Below are 21202 nucleotides of genomic sequence, written 5' to 3' on the forward strand. Positions count from 1 at the left end.
AGATTTTTAAAAAAGTTTTAAATTTTAATTCCAGTATGGTTAACATACAAGGTTATATTAGTTTTAGGTGTACAATATAGTGATTCAATGATTCGGTATATTATTTAGGGTTCATCGTGATAAGTATAAACTTTAATCCCCATCACCTGTTTCACCCATCCCCCACCGACCTTCCCTCTGTTAACCATCCATTTGTTTGCTATAGTGAAGAATCTCTTTCTTGGTTTGTCTCTTCTTTTTTTTTCCTTTTGCTTGTTTGTTTCTTAAATTCCGTATGAGTCAGATAATGTGGTATTTCTCTTTTTCTGAATGATTTATTTTGCTTAGCATTATATACTCTCTACCTCTATCAGTGTTTTTGCAAATGGCAAGATTGCATTCTTTTTTATGGCTGAATAATATTCTACCATGTATGTATATGCCACATCTTCTTTAACCATTTATCTATCAGTGGACACTTGGGCTACTTCCATAATTTGGCTGCTGTAATACTGCAGTAAACACAGGGCTGCATATATCCCTTTGGATTAGTTTTTGTTGTGTGTGTGTTTTGGAAGTAAATTGCAGTAGTGCAATTACTTGATTGTAGGGTAATTTATTTTCAGCTTTTTGTGGAACCTCTATACTGTCTTTTCCAGTGGCTGCAATAGTGTATATTCCTACCAGCAGTGCACAAGGGTTCCTTTTCCTCCACATCCTCAACAACACTTGTTTCTTTCATTATTGCTTTTAATATAGTTGATGGTGTTTCAAACTCAGAGCAACTGATAAGAATCAGAAATTATTTTGGTTAACTGAATATTCTAATTAGCTAAGTGATAGCCTTTTAATAAGTTCTATAGCTTTTTTGTTTTGATACTTGTTTTTGATTATACCTTGCTCTATTCTCAACATGGAGCTTGAACTTACAACGCTGAGATCAAGAGGCACATGCTCTACCGCCTAAGCCAGCCAGGAATCCCTGATGGTAGTTTAAAGGAACACTTTCAGCCTCTGTCCCAAGAAGCTCTCGAGTTCTGCAGAAAGGCTTCAGAGACTCTTCTGGGGTAGCCGGGAAGTTAGACCCTACTTTCAGACTGGTTCCATCTTCATTTTATACATTACAATTCTGGAACACATTGTTTAAAGAGTCGGGGAGCACCTGGGTGGCTCAGTCGGTTAAGTGTCTGACTCTTGATTTGGCTCATGTCATGATCTCAGACCACAGATCTGCTCCACAGAGAGGGAGTCTGCTAGATATTCTCTCCCCTGCCCCACTCTCTGTCTCAAGTGAATAAATAAATCTTGAAAAAAAAAAATATGTGTATGTGGTAAATGGTGTATTTCTACCACAAAAAAAAAAGTTTGAAAAATACTTCTAAAAATTAATTCTAGAAAGACATTATATTCATAGTCACAGTCATCAGAGTATAAACTATGGTATTTAAGCATGAATAATAGTATAATGATCCACTTAGCCTGAGTTGCAAAATAAAAATAAATAAATTCAGAGATCTTGGAGGTGTGGATGGGGCCTAATTCTAACAATACCAACCTTAAACATTTTAACCATTATATTGTTTTTCTTTCATGTCAGACTGTGACTTGAAATCAGAAATCAGATTATGACAAATTTGAGTGAATGACTCAGGCATTAAATTCTTTGGCAGTTATCATTGCATTAACTGACTTGCTAAATTAATTAACATTTTCTTCTCTAAAACCCACTGACTGATACCAACATTAACTGGAAAACTAGAAATTGGTGGTCCTCTACAATATCTGGTTCTTTTACTTCTTCCGTTCAACTATATCTTTAGCTAAAGCTAGTTGTGCTTGTTCCCAAATCTATTTATTTTATCCTATTTTATTTTTTTATTTGACAGAGATAGAGACGAGAGAGGAAACACAAGCAGGGTGAGTGGGAGAGGAAGAAGCAGGGAGCCTGATGTGGACCTCAATCCCAGGACCCTGGGATCGTGACTTGAGCCAAAGGCAGACACTTAATGACCGAGCCACCTAGGCGCCCCCCAAAACCTATTTATATTATTAAGTAATTTTTGATTATTGCATAAATTAATAAAATATGAGTATGGAAAGGGTTTTTGTTCTTAAGAAAGGCTAATTTTAATGTTTTGGAAAGATTCTCATAAAGGAGAGGTATTTTTTAAGAAACTACTATTGAATTAGTTTCGGCAAGTAAACCATAAAGATGGGGAAGGGGAATCATAAAAATCTGGAAGGAATTGCTTTCCAACTGTCTTTCTGTTCTTGTTTTACTTTAAAGTGGCTGATTCTGGCACTCCCAGACATTTTATTTTTTTTTTTAATTTTTTTTTTTAATTTATTTTTTATTTTATTTTATTTTTTTTTTTTTTCCCCAGACATTTTAGTAAGGGTATTGCTTATATAAAGAAATCAGTGCAGAGCTCCAATGAGTGGACCTCTCCTCAGCGAGAAAGCCTGGACCTCTATCAGAGTATTTGCATTAATTGCTAACCTAATGTCTTCACAGTATATGTGTATGCTTTTTTAATGAGTTCTCACTTTAACCTACTTTTCCATGAGCCAATCTACAAGTCAGAGGGCTTTACTGTGACATAAAAACATAAAGCTCTCACCTGTCAGGTGAACCCGTCTGTCCTTTTTTTAAGACGTTTTTTCTTCTGTTATTAACACAGCACACAGTTTCACAAAAGTGTGAATTAAGATTGTTCCTTTTCCATATTCCCATCTGATAAACATAATAGCTAGTTTTTTGAAAACCTACATTGGCACTCCATATGTATTGTCTGATGGCCTTTCTGGAAAACAGTATGGAGGTTCCTCAGGAAGTTAAAAATAGAGGTACCCTATGACCTGCAATTACACTAGGTATTTACCCCAAAGATACAAATGTAGTGATCCAAAGGGGCACCTGCACCCCAGTGTTAATGGCAGCAATGTCCACAATAGCCAAACTATGGAGGAAGCGTAGATGTCCATCAACAGGTGAATGAATAAAGATGTGGTGTATATATACGTATATATGTATATATACACATACACACATGCACACACAATGGAATGTTAATCAGCCATCAAAAAAGATGAATCTTAGCATTTACATCGACATGGATGGAACTGGAGGGTTTTATGCCGAGTGAAGTAAATCAGTCAGAGAAGGACAATCATCATATGGTTTCACTAATATGTGGAATATAAGAAATAGCCCAGAGGATCATAGGAGAAAGGAGTGAAAACTGAATGGGAAGAAATCAGAGAGGGAGACAAACATGAGAGGCTCTTAACTATAGGAGACAAACCGAGGGTTGCTGGAAGGGAGGTGGGTGGGACATTAAGGAGGGCACGGGTGATGTGACGAGCACTGGGTGTTATATGCAACTGATGAATTACTGAACTCTACATCTGATACTAGTCATGTACTTATATGTTGGCTAATTGAATTTGAATTTTAAAAGAAAGTAGGGGATATTTTCCTCCATTTTCCAAATGAAGAAAGTGAGTCTCTGAGCATAATATGCTGCAGTGACACAACTGGTAATTAATAAGGCAGGGATTCAAACTTGAGGCTGTGTGTATCCAGCACAGCCCTTGAATGTTCTTTTCACTCTACTGTGCTGCTCTCCAGATCCCACAACACATAGTTACTAAGTATCATAGGACCCTCTGAAAATGGTCTCACATATGAGCCAGTTTTTTTTACCAGGGACCCTGAAGACAGTGTGGTGGGAAGGCTCTGCGGAGGTCTGTTGAAGAATGGTAGGTAGCCTGTTATAATATCCTTCATTGTGGTGTGCATGATCTGATATGTTTGGGTAGTGTTACCACTGATAAGCTAATGACAGCGGGTCCAGGCTTTGTTTCAGAATGCATGCGTAACATAATTACAGTGAGGCCTGTAGTCACAGGAGCAGGTTAATGTCTGACAGTGATCAGAGCTAAGAGTCAACTGGCCTGTTATTTGGGAATGCTTATTTCAAAAAAGTTTATTCTGCAAATTGTAGAAAGTTGACTCTTTATATGTTAATACTCAATTTTTAATTCTTTTTTTAAGTGAATTTTTAAAAAATTAAAAAAATTTTTAAAGATTTTTTAAAAATTTATTTGACAGAGGGAGAGAGAGATTACAAGTAGGCAGAGAGGCAGGGAGAGAAAGGTTGGGGAAGCAGGCTCCCCGCTGAGCAGAGAGCTCCATGAGGGACTCAGTCCCAGGACCCTGAGATCATGACCTGAGCCGAAGGTAGAGGCTTAACCCAGCCAGACGCCCCTCTATTTTTAATTCTTTGATTCTTTTTATAAAATGTGTCATCTACTTTCCTTGAACCTTGTCAGCCCTAAAGTAGCTTAACCTGGTTTTTGGTCTGTGCTTTTAATGAACCAAGGTCATAAATATAAACATTAATTTCTGTGTTGTATTATAATTCAGATAAATAGAATTATTGCTCTTTAGCTACACAACACTCCAATTCTATAGTTTTTGCGTTTTGCCTTTAGATGTCATTATTCTTTCTCTGCTGTTGTACCTGTTTCCATTTTTAGCTTTTTTGAACTTTTTAATTTTCTTCTTCTAATATTCTGATGCCCAGGAAATTGATCACCAGATTTATTGTGCTTAAAATAAGAGCAGCTGGTATTTGAGGATGACCTCTCAGCCTCTTCTACAAGTAAAGTGTATGTACTTTAGCAGATGGACTTCAACATGTGTTTTGACAGCTTCTAAACTCCTCTGCTTAGTTCTCATTGGGTTCTGTGGAGACTTGATGTCACCAGATTACTAACTTCCTGATAAGTGAAGTGTAACTGGGTTGGGGTCTTGCCTGTGTTGACTGCCTGTCCACTAATGCCTTTGGTAGGGATTGTCACATCTCAGGACAGTGTTGAACTAGTCAATGTGCTGAGTGTCTTGGACATGAGTATTTATTGTGGTGGAGACTTTAACACCTCCAGTAGGAATATTAGTGAACATAAGATGGGATTACTGGACCTCAAATACTGTTTGAGTTGATATCAATTCTTAGATACATTTGTAAGTAAATGGGTAAATTCCCTAAGAGCATTATCAAACCCACAGTATTGTCTTCTATAGCATTGCTTAGTTTGATTGGCTTGGAATGTACCTGTGGTACAACTTACCAGTCTCAAGAATTAAGCTTTTGATCTTATTATTTTTATTGTTTTTTAAATTGAGTTTTTATTTTGATTCCAGTATAGTTAACATACAATGATATGTTAGTTTCAGGTGTACAGTGTAGTGATTCAACAATTCCATACATTACCCAGAGCTTATCACAAGTGCCCTCCTAAATCCCCATCACCTGTTTCACCCAGCCCCCCAACCTGCCTCCCCTCTGGTGACCATCAGTTTATTTTCTATAGTTAAGAGCCTGTTTCTTGGCTTCTTTCTCTCCCCCACCCCCCTTTTTTTATTGAAGTATAATATCCTTGTGGTTAAGCCATGCTTATATTTATGGTTAGGGAGCCAGATTCTCTAAATTTTATTTTATTGTTATATTTTAATTTTGATTTTTCAAGAATTGTATATATTTCTCTAAAAATCCTTAAGTCCAATTTTACAAATGAAATCTATTTATTTATTAACGTGTTAATGAAGATCACGTCTTTTAAAGCATTATTTCTACACTGGCATCTCTATCAAAACACACATGATTGACAGTTCTGAAAATCGAAGAGTTTCAAAACAAGCATGATTGGCAGTTCTAAGGTAACTAGCACGTGCACTGAATACTATTTGTACTTTTGTTTGACACTAAGGTGGAAAAAAACGAGCTAATTTCCCAGTCTTTGTTTCTATTTCAGGTTGTGTGATGTATAGGGTCAAATAAAGAGTGGGATGGATATTGAATGTTTCAAAGACTGAAGTTTTCAAGGTGTGTTGGTGGGGGAAAAGAGAAAATAAGAATTTGAAATAAGTGGTTTCCTTTTTTCCAGAGGACATGGTACACAGTTAAAAAGTATGAATGTTTTGAAATAGTTTTGTGATTGAAAATCATTCTATCATATTTTCTTACAGAGCTCTGCCTATTTTTTTAGGATTAAAGAACATCTACTTATATTTAACTTCTTAGTAAGAAGCCTTAAGAATATGTATAAATTATAAAATATGATCCCAGAAGTGTCCTACATTCATGAAACACATGTAGTCAGGCTTTTGAATAGCATTAGAGTTAAAAACAACAACAAAACCAAACTCACAGTTAAAGAGAACAGATTGGTGTTTGCCAGAGGCAGGAGGTAGGGGGTGGCAAAATGGAGGATGGGACGTCAAAAGTACAAATTTCCAGTTATAAATAAGTCCTGGAGATATGATGTATTGCATGGTGACTATAGTTATGATACTGTGTTGCATATTTGAAAGTTGTTAAGAGTAGATCTTGAAAGTTCTCATCACAAGAAAAAAATTTCTTGTATAATTATGTGTGGTGATGACATTAACTAGACTTAACTGTGGTATCATTTCACAATATATATGAATATCAAATTATTATGTTGTACACCTGAAATTAATGTTATATATGTCAGTTATTCCTCAAATTAAAAAACATGTTTTTAATGAGAGCATTAGAGGTTCTTTTTTCCCCTCTCAGATACATGGCATAGCAGTGCTCTGTTGGATTGATTTGTTCTATTAGATTCTGTTTTGATTGATGTGCAAAATTGATTTGCTTTGTATAGCATATTCACATATGTATAGCTGCGTTAGCCCAGAGGTTGTGTAAATTTAGATGTCTAATAAGTTTGCCATATATGCCTTCCCAGGACTGTAAAGGTTAAAAGTGAATCTGGAAACTACTATGGTGGCTGCTTGTTAAGGAATGCGAGCAATTAAGTGTTCCTGCAAAAGCTTTGAAGTTAATATCTTAATAGGATGAAGAGGAGAAAAAGTCAAGGCTGCACTCCCTACAATTGGTTCAAGCTGTAGTTCTATTGACTTAAGAATAGAGTTTAGAAAAATTAAAAGCTATTTTCAGTAGAAAGTGTGAGTTCTACTTTAGTTTGTAGAATTTTGTATTAATTTAGATTGCCACTTTATAACATGTAGAAACTCTCAGGGACCCGGGAGTTTGTATTCTGTAATTTGTGGTTAATAGTAAGAACAATAATAGCTAATATTTGTTGAGCCCTCTATGCTAGAACATTACTGAGTTTTGTATGTATTATTTTCTTTAATCTTTTTATTACTCTATGGTACATGCTTTTAGAATCTTCATTTAAAAAACACTGAAGAAACAAAGGCTATGGAGATTTTAAGTGATTTCCCCAAGGGTAGCAGCTAATAAGTAAGCAGACCCGATACAATATAGCTTCTTATTGTTCATCACTACTTTATACTGATTAAATACACTTCCTGGGTGTGTGTGTGTATGTGTTTGTGTGTGTGATATTTGTTAATTTTTTCAGCAAATATTTATTGAGTATCTTAATTACAGTGTGCTGAATGCAGTTTAAATGAACTGTGTGATGTCTTTAGGAGGAAGAGTGCATAGAGCACAGAGGAGTACAGGGATAAATGCCTACATGAGTGATGTGGTCAAGCACAGAAATCAGAGAAGAAGCTGGAGAAATGAAAGTTGAAATGGTTTCATTAAAAAAAGGTCTCCTCAAAGAGAGGAAACTTTAGCTAGATTCTGAAAGATGGGGGAGGGGCATTAGGAGATGGATATTAAGAAGACATCTGTGGGGAAAAATCATGAGTAAAGGCAGGGTATTGAGAATGAGCTTGGTGAGATCATGTTAGTTATCTCTACCTGTGAAACATGTTCCTCCAAAACTGAGTGGCTTAAAACAATAAAAATTTATTCTTTCCCACAATTGCTATGGACCAGGAATCCAGGAGTGTTTTAGCTGAACAGTTATGGCTCAAGAGTTTCTCATGAAGTTAAGGCAAAATATTGGCCAGGGCTGCAGTCATCTGAGGGCTTGACTGAGGCTGGAGGATATGATGCCAAGGCGGTTCCTTCGTGTGCCCGGCAAGTTAATGCTGGCCGTGGGCAGGAGACCATAGTTTCTCATCACATGGACTCTCCACTGGGCTTTGTGAGTGTCTTTGCAACATAGTAGTTAGCTTCCCCCAGAGTGAATAATTTAAGAAAGGTTGAGGTGGTTGTGATACCTCTTATAACCTAGTGCTGCATTGTCACTTCTGCCTTATTCTGTTCATTAGAAGCAAGTCACTAAACCTAGTCCACACTCGAGCGGAAGGGAATTAGCCTCCACCTTTTAGAGGGAATTGTGTACAAAATATCTGTACGTATTCTGTATGTTGTGTACATAATATCTGTACAGATACAAAATATCTGTACACCATAGTGGTCAGGAGCCCATGGCTTGGTGAAGTTTTAGAGGGGTAAATGTAATAATTGCTTTTCTAGACAGGCAAGCATCCTTACAGAATATTCTGAATTTCAGGGGCACCTGTGTGGCTCAGTTGGCTAAGCATCTTCCTTCGGCTTGGGTTGTGATCCCGGCATCCTAGGATCGAGCCCCTTTTTGGGCTCCCTCCTCAGCCTCAACAGGGAGCCTGCTTCTCCTATTCCCTCTGCCTGCCACTCCCGCTGCTTGTGCTCTCCCTCTCACTGTCAAATAAATAAATCTTAAAAAAGCAAGAAAGAGAGGGAGGGAGGGAGGAGGGAAGGAAAGAAGGAAGGAAGGAGACCCTGAATTTCAGGCTAAGAACTCAGGACAGAGGAAAGACAGCAGAGTGGCTTTTGGTTAGTGATATTTTTGTACGATGACATCCGCAGTGAGGTGTGAGATGGAATGGTTGCAGCAAGGACAGTTCTGAGACTGTCCTAGTAGTCCAGGCAGGGGCTGGCCCAGGGTGAGGAGAGATGGGAAAGGAAAGCTAGGAGGAACTGTTCACAGAAATTACTGGTGCTTGAGGTTTCCAGCCTAAGGGCTTAGACAAACAGAGATCGCAGCAATAGGAAGTTGGGCAGAGTTACTGTTCACAGGGCAGGACATGGAGCTCTGTTTTAGACATGTTGATATTTGGCCACATGGGATTGGATTGATGAAAAATTAGGCTGTAGAGTAACAATAGACCTGGAATTAGCAATTCATACTGGACTATAATTTTCTATATCTTCTTTTATCAGCAAAAATGAAACAAAACAAAACAAACAAAAAAACAAAGGAACAGCATCAGTGCAGACTTGTGTTTGCCCTACATTAAGGGAGGGGGACTGACTTGAAGAAACCTTGCAGTGTTCAGGTTCAGGCATCTTTAGAAATGATAAAGCTTTATTTCTAAAAGTGGAATATAGATAGAGCAGTAACAGATGAGATCGTGGAGAAGTTGCGGAACCTTGCCGGGTGTATTCAGTAGACGTTCGTATTACTCAACTTGGACCAGAGTTCTCAAAATTCTTTCACTCCTTTTAGTAGATTTCCTACTACTTTACCTTCTTCACTCTTAGGCCTCTTATTCCTCTCCTCCTCCTGCTTAGCAGATAAACTTATCTCCTTCTTTATTGAAATCAAGTTCATACATTAGTTTAATCCATATGAAGCTACTATTTTTTTAAGTAAAATAGTTGAATATCTGATTCAACTTAATATCCCTGGATTTCCTATTCTTTACCTTAAATCATCTTTTTCTAGAGAATTTGATAAAATTTGAAACAATTTTACCTTGTTTCCTCTTCAAACTATTCTATTCCTCCCTGTCCCCCAGATTGCCCCTGTTTTCCAGATTTCCATTAATACCTCAGGTCAGCCCACCTGGCTTGCCCTCACCATCCTACTAACTGAAAACGCCCTTTTAAATTCGGTAGTGCCCGGGGCATCTGCCCAGCAGTTTGCTCAAGCTCTCTCATAGTCCACACCAGTGGCTCTTCCCTTTTCTGAAACTGTCATGTACCTTCATATTCTTGGTGATCCTTCTACTTCCCTGTTCTTTTTATACATTCCTCCAAACGTGCTTTATAAAATTTTAGGGAAGAAAGAAAGTAAGGAGGAGATACAGTAGTTTTGGGCATGTTGGGGGAAGTAGAGGAATGCAAATATCAGGAAAAACATAGGGGTGGAGGGCAAGAGGCCTTGGTTCTGATTCTGTATCATCATTTAAAAGTACTTTATATGCCTGTAAGTGGCCCTTATAAATGTCTCCATTTATATGTATCCCTTTTTCTTTTATTTTAATTGTGAGTAAATTAGGAATTCAGGTTCAACATAGTCCCATACTTGAAAATACAATGCTTTGTTTTTAGCTTGTTTTAATTCTTAAGGAAAGATTTTCCCATAAATATACTACAGTTAAATTTCTTTTAAAGTTTTAATTCAGAACCTTAATTTTGGACCTAAAATAGAATACCTTGTATTCTTTTTTAAAATGCAAATTAGTATTAAATAGGTATAATTAAATCCTTAATTAGTACTGATTGAGCACATTATAATGTTCATGTGGATTGTATGCTACTGACTGTGCCATTTTTGAATTTTTTAAGCAACGACTCTTTCCTAGATGTATTATCCTTAAAAGCATTTTTTTTATATATAGTACTTTTTTTGATAATAGGATTATCAATTACTTGTTATGGCATGTAGTAGAGAGAACTGTCCATCTTTCAGCATGGAATATGATTTGAAGTTATTCGGCTTTGGGAATATATTGCTGTGAATGCGTATATCTTGAGACTCAGCATTTTTGCTAGAGTTAACCTTACCTGAGAACTTTTGTTTTACTCACCATCCATTTTGTTTCGGCCTTTACACTATATTTACTTTTTATTTACTGGGACAATATGATGTGCTTTACTGGTTTTGAAAAGTTAACAGCTAAACATAAATTCTTTAAATCTCACAACCTAATCCAGAAACTGATTTTCTTTTCCTAATTGTAATTGCAAATATTTTAGCCTGCCTATTTCCTGAATGTAATTTATTTAGAAACTTTAATTTTGAATTTAGCTTCTTTTTCAAATACTGTACCGTTGTCATGAATTTTTAAGTTCTTTGTTTCATGTGTTTTACTGAAGGAAAAATCTGAAGTTTGAAGGAAAATGTTCCAGAATTAAAGCTTAGCATATGCTAATTTGTGATATAAGTTCTATATGTGTTAGTAATGGTGATGATGGTGGTGATGAGATGGCTGATTATAGCAGCAACCACTTCCTGATTTTTAGAACTGTTATGAATGTCTCTCTCCAAAGGAATCTTAAGTCACTTTAAGAAAACAAACATATGCTATATCTTTTGGCAAAAATAATTTTTAAGTGTCTGGCGTAATGCCTTGCAGATTATAAATTCGCCATAAATATTAAGCAGTTAGCTAACAGTAGGGTGTTGCAATTATTGGTTGAGATGTACTGTTCTTAGTTTTCCATTGATGTTACAAAGGAACAGAAGTACATTTGTTGAGTAGCTCTAACTATCCCTGTTTAAGTAAAGTAACAAGAACTGTTAAGAAGAAAAATAAAAGTCATGTTGAATTCAGTGAGAATTTATTATTTTCCAGAATTAGAAATAAGCAGATATCTGTTCTTATCTTCAGAGTTGTCAAATATTGTCATAATCATTGTAGCCAGTAATTATCAGCTGTTAGCTCTTGCCATGTTTAGTCGCTTCTAAGTGTCATTGTGGTTTAAGCTTATTGGCCTTGAAATAAGAATTCCTGCACTTGAATCCTGGCCATATGATATATTAATTGTGTGATCTTGGGCAAGTTGCTTAACTTTTTGGAGTCTCAGTTTTCTTGTCTTTAAAATGGGTGAATGAATTGATAGGACTTCCCTCAAATGGTTGATATGAGAACTAAATGAGGTTCTCATTAAGTACATAGCACACAGCAGAAGACCTGACAGCCTGTGGCTTAGACATATAGAGGCTTACTTTTTTTGTTGAGAATTCTGAATGTTGATGGCTTTGGGGATTGCTTCAGCAAGTTGAACCGTGTCAGCACTGCTCTAGCTTCTTGAATCCTGGATGCAGTAAGGCTGCGGGTTAACATATCTGGACTCAAGAAAAGGAAGAGAATGGGGTGGGCCTGTTAGCTTCTTTCTCTTTTTGTGTCAGGAAAACAAAAGCTTTTTTAGAAATCTCTTCCATACTTCAGCCAGCCTTTCTTTGATCAAGCCAGTATAGAAGCTCCAAGAAAACAGGCATTTAATCTTTTCATAGTGCAGTGCTGCAGGGGAGAAGGGGGGAGTAACTCTCCTGTTACCTAAGCCGATGGGCTCCGCCCCATTGCCTGAGCCCCCCTGTTGAGTGGCGAACTGAGCTAGGGATCAGCGGTGTACACCATACTTCAGAGGCCTGTTTCTCCAATTCTGCCCCTCAAAACAAACAAACAAACAAAAAAACCCAAGACGCTCACATTACAAACATTTGAATAAACATTACCCAACATCTACATAGGTACGATTTTTCTTCTTAAAATTTTGTATTTTTCAGAATAAAAATTACTTAACCTCTTTAGGCTGGCTAAATTTTGAAGTTATAGGTTCTGTGTCTCTCCCTATCTTCAAATAAAAATATAAAACAAAACAAATTAGTAACCGAATGTTTTGTATATTAGAAATAACTTATATGATATGTTTGTTTCAAGGAATTTCTGATAACATTTTTCAACTTTCTGTGGTTAAAAAAAAAACAAAAACCCATAATATGTAATTAAAGTAATAAGTTTTGCCTCTTTCCGTTCTAATTATTATGTTTTAACTCATGGTAAATGAGTTTGTTCTATGCTCATTTCCTAAGGGGTGGTTATCCACTGATTTCATTTTCTGGAAAATAAAATTATGTCACAATTCTTGGAAACTGCATATTTATTTATTTTTTTGTTGTTTTTTTGTTTTTTTTTTTCAGAAATGGGGGTGGGGTGAAGAGTGGGTGAAATTAAGGTCAGAATTCAAATTCTCTATTCAGTCCTCAGAGACGTAATCATTGCTTACTCTTTTATTTTTCTTGTTTAAATTTGAGGTAAATTACACTGAATTTTGTAGAGAAAAAAGGGATAAGATAGAGTAACATTTTGAACTAGGCAACATTATCCACATTTTGTAGGCAAGGGGACTGAGCCCTAGAGAAGTATGAAACTTAGGCAGAGTCAGTAAGCTAGTACACAGCAGAGTTTGGATTGGAACTGGACCTGTGCCACAGCTCATTGTGAGCCTGAAATCCTGAACAGTCTCCACTTAAGATAGATCTTTCTGTTTCTTTTAAAATATTTAAGTGACATGTTTATCAAATCCTATATACTTCTATGTAACCTTTTCTACATTTCAACAATTTTTTGTTGCAATAATCTTTTGCAAAATAATTAAGAAACATAATTAACTGTAAGTCATAGTTTATCTTAGGCCACAATTTTTTGATTTTTTTTCTACCAAATCATTTTGCCAGAGATGTTATCAAGTAATATTTATCTAAGTTAAGCTAAATTCAGCCACACCATTGTCAACCATGAACTGTCATTGACTAATAAAACAGATGGACTGTTAACTGTTGACCTTTCTAGTCTGAATTTCAAAATATGTGTTTTCAACTAATGGCATTGTGATATGTCTATCTACAATTCTGTGTGTAGAGCTCTATTTTCAGGTTCATTTTTTTAATTGGATAATTAACCAAAATATTTATAGTCACTTTTTTTTTTTAAAGATTTTATTTATTTATTTGACAGAGAAAGAGAGATCACAAGTAGGCAGAGTGTCAGGCAGAGAGAGAGGAGGAAGCAGGCTCCCTGCTGAGCAGAGAGCCTGGTGTGGGGCTCGATCTCAGGACCCCGAGATCATGACGTGCGCTGAAGGCAGTGGCTTAATCCACTGAGCCACCCAGGCATGCCTATAGTCATTTTTTTATAAGAAAAAGGAAAGTTTAAAGAAGTATTTCTACATTTATCATTATAAATATCATTAAATACAAATACTGTATTCTTTTACATTAAAATTTTATGTCTTACTAAAAATGTATTAATTTTTGCAAGTTTTTGTTCTAATTTTACTGTATGCTCTTTGTTTATTATAAAGACACAGTATTGACCAAACCAAACCCAATTAATTCTGTTGGTTTCTTCATTTTATTTTTAAGATTTTATTATTAAGCCATTTCTACATCCAACATGGGGCTTGAATTCACAACCCCGAGATCAAGAGTCTAACATTCTACCAACTGAGTCAGCCAGGCACCCCCAGTTCTTCATTTTAGATTGATACTTTAATTCATGTAATTATTCTGTGTATTAATCAATACAGCATCAAAGCTAATATTCTTCAGTAATCAAGTCAAATTGCTAAAATAATATTATGTTGATGTTTCTGTTACTAATTTTTTTCTTTTTGTTTCAACTTGTAAAAGTAACACAGTCTCATTAAAGAAGGGGGGAGGCCTGGGTGGCTCAGTTGGTTAAACAACTGCCTTGGGCTCAGGTCATGATGATCCTGGAGTCCCAGGATCGAGTCCCACATCGGGCTCCCTCCTCAGCGGGAAGTCTGCTTCTCCTTCTAACCTCTCCCCCTCTCATGCTTATGCTCTCTCTCTTAAATACATAAATAAAATCTTTAAAAAAAAAAACCAAAACCAAAACCCCCAACTCAGAAAACAAACCTGTGGGAAATCCCCTAAGTAAGATGATTTTAAAACTTCACAGGTCCAGTTTTGTATGTGTGGTGATGGATGTTAACTAGACCTATTATGGTGAACATTTTGCAGTATATACATATTGAATCATTATGTTATAGACCTGAAACTAATATAATGTTATATTTCAGTGATCTCAATTAAAAAAAAATACTACTGAAACTCTAAAACTAAAACCTTCATAAGTCCACAAGTCCTTCCTTCCAGTCATTTCATGTAGACGTGGATTGTATATGATTTTAATCATACATTCTTACAGAATTTTGAATCATGAGTTTCTCAATATTATAGCCAGGCATTTTTCACTGGAAAGGATACTTTTGTATTTCACTGAATATATAACACAATTTCTGTAAGTGTTTCTGTTTATTAAATATTTAGGTTGTTTCTTCTTCTTTTTTTTTAATTAAACATTTTTAAAATTTTTTTATTTGATAGATCAAAAGTAGGCAGAGAGACAGGCAGAGACAGAGGGGGGAAGCAGGGTCCCTGCTGAGCAGAGAGCCAGACGTGGGGCTCCATCCCAGGACCCTGGGATCATGACCTGAGCCAAAGGTAGAGGCCTTAACCCACTGAGCCCCCAGGTGGCCCTGTTTCTTCTCTTTTTATCTGAGTGACATAGCTGTAAACATCTTTTTGGATAAAACTTCCAAGATTATCTTTTTATAGAAGAGTAAGTGGAGTAACTCTGATTAAGGTTGATATTTTTCAGTCTTATGCAAACACATTAAACACTTTATATGTTTATAGTATATTTTTGTAAATTGTCAGTTTCTTAGGTTATTTATCTGTTGAGGTTAAAGTATCTTCTATTTATTTATTTATTTATTTATTTATTTATTTGACAGACAGAGATCACAAGTAGGCAGAGAGGCAGGCAGAGAAAGAGAGGAGGGGAAATAGGCTCCCCGCTGAGCAGAGAGCCCGATGCGGGGCTCGATCCCAGGACCCTGAGATCATGACCTGAGCCGAAGGCAGAGGCTTTAACCCACTGAGCCACCAGGCGCCCCTAAAGTATCTTCTTGATAAATGTACATGAGCTTGAGTTTTTTAAGATTTTACTTATTTTTTTGAGAGAGAGTAGTGGGAGGAGCAGAGGAGGAGAGAGAGAGAAGAGCAGACTCTGATGCAGACTTAGTGTTGAGCATGGAGCTGACTCAGGACTCAGTCTCATGATGCGAGAGTGTGACCTGAACCCGAATCAGGGTTCAGCAGCTTAACAGACTGAGCTACTCAGGCACCCTTCGTCTTTTTATTTTAAAAATACTATTTATTATAGAAGTAATTGACACTTCTTGCAAAATACAAATTAAGATAAACTAATCGAAGAAAACAAAGATCACCTTGTGAAAACATTTTAATATCTATACAACAAGGTTCATAACCAAAAAAAATCTCATTTTTGAATACCATTTAATAACTACTTTCCCCCAATAGATCTGTAAATATGTCATAAACAAAATTGTTAAAGGCTACCAAGCCGCCCAGTTACTCCTGAAATCTTCAGATTTCTTTTGGTTAGTGAAAGCAGGTACTAATGTAAGTCTTTGGTAAAAGTGAAGTGGTGTAAGGCAAATTTTTGCATAGTGTAATGTAGTGTATGATAACAGTGCATAGCCTATTATCATTTTGTTTTTCTTTTTTTTATTTTGAGATAATCTCCTTGATAAACTATTTATCACATGTGTTCGATCATTCTCTGCTTTTTTCTCTTTTTTTTTGAGTAAAATAGATTAGGAAATATTAGAATGCATTATACAGAGCAAAACTATTACTTTTAACAACTTATTTCAATTGTGTGCATATGTTTGTGGAAAGGGATCTCTGTGAGGGAGTGGGCTTACGATATCAGCTGTTTCTTACTTGGGTAGCCACCCTTGTTCAAAGATTGTAATGGTGAGGTCAAAGGCAATTATGGAAGACTGTAACTACTGCTGACAAGAAAGGACAAAGTGGCTGGTGCAGGAATGTGATGAAGGTTCAGATTTCTGTGTACCAGCTGCCTGTATCTCTTCTGAGGATCTTCACCCTCTCTTTTCTGCTCTGTCACCCTTCCTCTTGGCTATTTGTTTGCCTGCTGCTCTTACCAAAGCTCTGGACTGTTCTTGGGAGAAACACCAATAGGGGTTAGTCATGCTTGACAAAAGTATCCTCCAGTCTCTGCTTCATCCTTAGTACTCCTAGATGCCAACTTGCCCTAGCCTTCCTGAAGCACACCAAATAGATAGAAGCAAAAGCCCCTTACCGTCCAGAATATATAGTTTACAGCATAGTTTATAACATTGTTGTTCCCAAATTGCTTACTACAAATCCATTGGGACAATAATTATTATCTTTACAAAATAGTTGTAGAAGCTAGCTTTCATTTTCTTTTCCAAATCAGCGTATTGGATTTCTTTGCCCTGTTGAGCACCTGTCAACATTCCCCCTTCAAGGTAGTTTTTTCTTCTTCTAATGAATGAAAGTATGTAGATATTACCTAATTAGATAAATTCTAATTTAGTTTTGAGAAAATTTAATCTGTTCTTTTTTATTCATGTTTAAGATTTTCCAATATTTCAGAATGTTTGACATATATCGGTAGCCCATGTATAATATTTTCATATGGCTTAAATAATAAAGGGAATATTCACTACATGGTAACCCTTTTAAAGCTATCTTTCTGTCTGAACTCTGCATCTGAATTTTGTGTACTAATAGTTTTGTTTTTAAAAAACAGTTATAAGTACTTGTTTTTTTCCTTCATTTACCTATTAACAGAAAATAAGGAGTTTGTATTTATGATTTGATTGTTACAATTTTTTTTAAAGATTTTATTTTAAGTAATCTCAGCACCCAATATGGGGCTTGAACTTAACAACCTTTACCTGAAGAGTTGCATGCTGTACTGACTGAGTGAGCCAGATGCTCCTGTTGTGAATTTAAAAGCAAGAGCTTTTTGAATGGTGGGAATGTAAAATGTTCCTAAAATACCTAAACAGAGTTACCATATACCTGGCAGTTCTACTTCTAAGTATATAATAATAGAAACAAAACAAGGTTATTCATAATAGCCAAAAGGTGGGAACAACCCAAATGTCTACCAGCTGATGAACTGATATATATGTATGGGTCCATATGATGGAATATTATTTAATCATAAAAAGTGATGAGGTACTGATAACATCCCTATACAACATGGCTGAACCTTGAAAACATTATGCCAAGTGAAAGAAGCCAGAGTCACAAAAAACTACATAGTACACGATTCCATGTATATGAAATGTCCAGTATAGGCAAATTTATAGAGGTAGAATGTAGATTAGTTGGTTGTTTAGGGGTACGAAGATGGGGAGAGGGGCTTAAGTGCCTACTTTAAATGGGTGAATTTTATGGTGTGTGAATTATATTTTAAGTTTTTAAAAAAGGAGTTTTGGGGGTGCCTGGATGGCTCAGTTGGTAGAGTATGCAACTGTTGATCTTGAGGTTGTGAGTTCAAGTCCCCCTTGGGTGTAGAGATTACTTTAAAAAACAAAACAAAACTGGAAGTAAGATAAGAACTTCTCTGTGCAAGAATGGCAACACAAGGGAGTCAAAAGACAGTTTCTTTGTTCTGCTTTGTGAACTTGAGCAAGTCTGTAGCCTCTGTGGCTCTCCTCCTGTTGTCTTGTTGATTTTTAGAGCCTTCCCAACTCTAAAAGCCCTGATTTTAATTTGGGGGGAAATGATCTGATTACAGCTGCGAACAAATATGCACTCTCACACACTGATTGCTCTTAGTCAATGGTTTCCCAAATTGCAGGCATGCTGATTCAGTAGGACTAATCTTGCTGTCCTCCTCTCCCTTACCATGGCTTCTAAAGGAAAGTCCATTGTTTGTTTATATTAAAGGCAGCATTTTCCCAACATGACTATACAGTGCAGTTTACCTCATTTTTTTAGCCCAAACAATACATGTGGTGCCACTGAGTCTACTGTGTAATAGCTTTAGTTACTTCTTTATAAAACATGCTAAGAGTAGTCCTTGTTCCGTTGTTAGTCAGAGTATCTCAGCAAATAACCACAGACTTTATTTATAGCAATGTATGTTTTGGATTTATAACATTTTATCTGTTGTAGACATAGTATATTATTTGCTTGGTTACTTTATAATTGTGATAGTTTCATGCCACCCACTATAGGTTGTTCTGCAGTGGTTATTCTAACCACAAATTAAGGAGTTATTTTTCTGTGGTTCAGTTATACACAAGGATTATATTGCAAGGGTTGCTGGAGCCCAAGTTCTGTAAACAATTTTTTTGGAAGAAGTCTTTGTCTAAGAGACTGACTAGATTGTTGGTACTCAAAACATTAAAGGAAAGACTTTGGAGGAGCATACCCAACTTGCCAGTGATGACATTGTTGAACGTTGTGCTATAAAATGTCAGAGGAGGAATTTGCCAAGTGCTCTTGGTGTTGGTATATGGCAGCAGCCTTTTCAATAGGATGGATTTTAGGAATTTCCCTGTACCTAGAGCTTTGTGTTTATGCTCTTTGAGGTGATAGGCCTATTTGAGAGTGCACTGAGGCACAGTGTCTGTCTAGGAAGATTTATAAATGTATGCAAACGCATACATTTTGCATTTAATATTGGAGGGTTCACAGATTCCCCCAACACACCCGTTAACCGTTAGGGGCCCATGAACCTACATTAAAACCCATGATCTGGAGGTCTGGGAACAAACATAGATTTTCTCTTCTGGAGTCACTAAATATTTATTGAAGGAATGAATGGGTTCAGCAGAAGAGCTAATTTCACTCCATGTTGTTTCTACTCTTTCTTAATAACTGATATTTTAGAAGCAGAATAAGAAAAATTAGATAGGAGTGCAGCTCATAATGATGTAACATTACAGCAGATGCTCATTTTGCATCTGAGCACATAATTAGCTTTCCTGTTTACCCCTCACCTTGCACAACTGCGATTTATTTTTCTTTTATTGTAGACGATCAAGTATTTCTATCATTCTTTTCTATCCATGTCAAGTATTACTTTGGTAATTAAAGAAAAAGCGGACTTCATAAATAGCTTTTGTACTCTTTCTCATTATTTTGAAAACTACAGGATTTCTTGAAATATGTTTTTGGCTAAAAGTTTGGTTTTTGGAAATTTTGTGCTGTGAGGTTTCATTCCAGACTTTTCAATTCTTTTTCTATACATTTAGAAAATAATGGCCCAAAGCTAGGGTCAATATTTCCTTTCTTTTTAGAAATTCAGGTAGATATCTAAGATTCCCAAGTTGTTTCTGCTTCCCTGGTGAATGACTTCAAAAGATTTCCCATATAAAGTCCTTTTTTTTTTCTTAAGTAGGTTTAGTACATCATCCTTAGTCACCTTTTGAGAAGGTAAACTTATATATAATTTTTTTTCTTCTAGTTTTGTACCACAACCAAGAAAGAAAATTCTTAAATTGATTGGCTTAATATAAAAGGCTGGTTCATAGTCCAGGAGACAGGAATAACTTTTAAACAGAAAGCTAATATTTAATGACCAGTTGCTACAATCCAGGCACATGCTTTACGTGCATTAACTCATTAACCCTCACAATTATGTTGGACACACACTGTTTTTATTCCTCTTTTACAGTGGGGGCAACTGAAGGCACACAGAGGTTGAGTAACTTATCCCAGGCCATGCATTACTTACTTACTCATTAGTAATTTGCAGAGCCTAGACCCAAACATTTGCAGTCTGGTTGTAGAGTCTGTACCCTTAACCATCACACTAGACTACCTCTTAACTTCTGTAATCAAGAATGAATAAATGTTAGAGGCAGTCAAGGAAGGCTTCACAGAAAAGGTCACATTTGAACTGATTCCTGAAAAATGAGTAGAAGTTCCCAAAGGAGAGAAGAAGCAGAAATATGGATAGCCAGCAGTATGAAAGGGTTTTGTTTGAGAGAAAGGCCAGGAAGGGAGAATTGCAGGGTTTGAGAAGAGAAGGGTTAGAAAGGTTGGAATCAGATTGTGAATTGACTCTATTCAAGGGGCTGGATTTTATAGAGCAGTTCCGTAACACAAATCCAGAGATTGATGCTGGGCTGGTTACCTCAGAATGGAGTGGGAAGTTCGTTAAAAAGGCAAATTCCTAAGCCCCATTCTAAAAGACTGATTTGGAAAGTTTGGGATGAGAACTAGGAATCTGGATGGCTCAGATGGGCAGGCATGCTTAGGAGCTCTGCTGTAGGCTGTAAGGAACCGGTAGAGACTTATAAACGGGGTGTGATAAGAATAGGATTTTTCTTTAAAATGGAAATTATCAAAACTAGTATGATACATAAGATTTAGAAGCAGGAAGAACAATTAGGAAGCTATACTAATTTCAGAAAAGAGATGATAAAATCTTGAATTAAGATTATGGTATTGATGATAAAATTGAGGGGACTGATTAAGAAGATGTTTCAGAGTAAAAAGGGATAGTGAACAAGCAGGAAGGAGATAGAAAAGAGATAAAGATAATGTTAGGATTTGTAGGCTGAGCAAATGGATGGCTAATCATTCTTTACCTGACAGATGAGCAGAATCATTTTGCCATACTAACTCTTGCTCATTTATATCTGTACAGTCTTGATATTATAAATAATAGCATGAAATTATATGAATT

The 21202-nt window shown here is 36.3% G+C and overlaps 1 protein-coding gene across 3 annotated transcripts in view; it reads left to right on the plus strand.

Annotated features, from left to right (window-relative positions):
• The window catches only part of MRPS28 (mitochondrial ribosomal protein S28), a 113550-nt gene that overhangs the window by 27460 nt on the left and 64888 nt on the right, over positions 1-21202 (plus strand). For 2 of the 3 annotated variants that reach the window (XM_046006094.1, XM_046006098.1), the window contains exon 3: positions 16964-17015. The exons of the other annotated variant lie outside the window; for it this stretch is intronic. In XM_046006094.1, coding sequence (XP_045862050.1) covers positions 16964-17015 — 52 coding nt within the window. The remainder of the gene's footprint in view (positions 1-16963; positions 17016-21202) is intronic. 3 annotated transcript variants of the gene reach the window in all.

The sequence above is a fragment of the Meles meles genome, chromosome 1 (genome assembly GCF_922984935.1).
Source record: "Meles meles chromosome 1, mMelMel3.1 paternal haplotype, whole genome shotgun sequence".
In the NCBI taxonomy this organism is placed as follows: Eukaryota; Metazoa; Chordata; class Mammalia; order Carnivora; family Mustelidae; genus Meles; species Meles meles.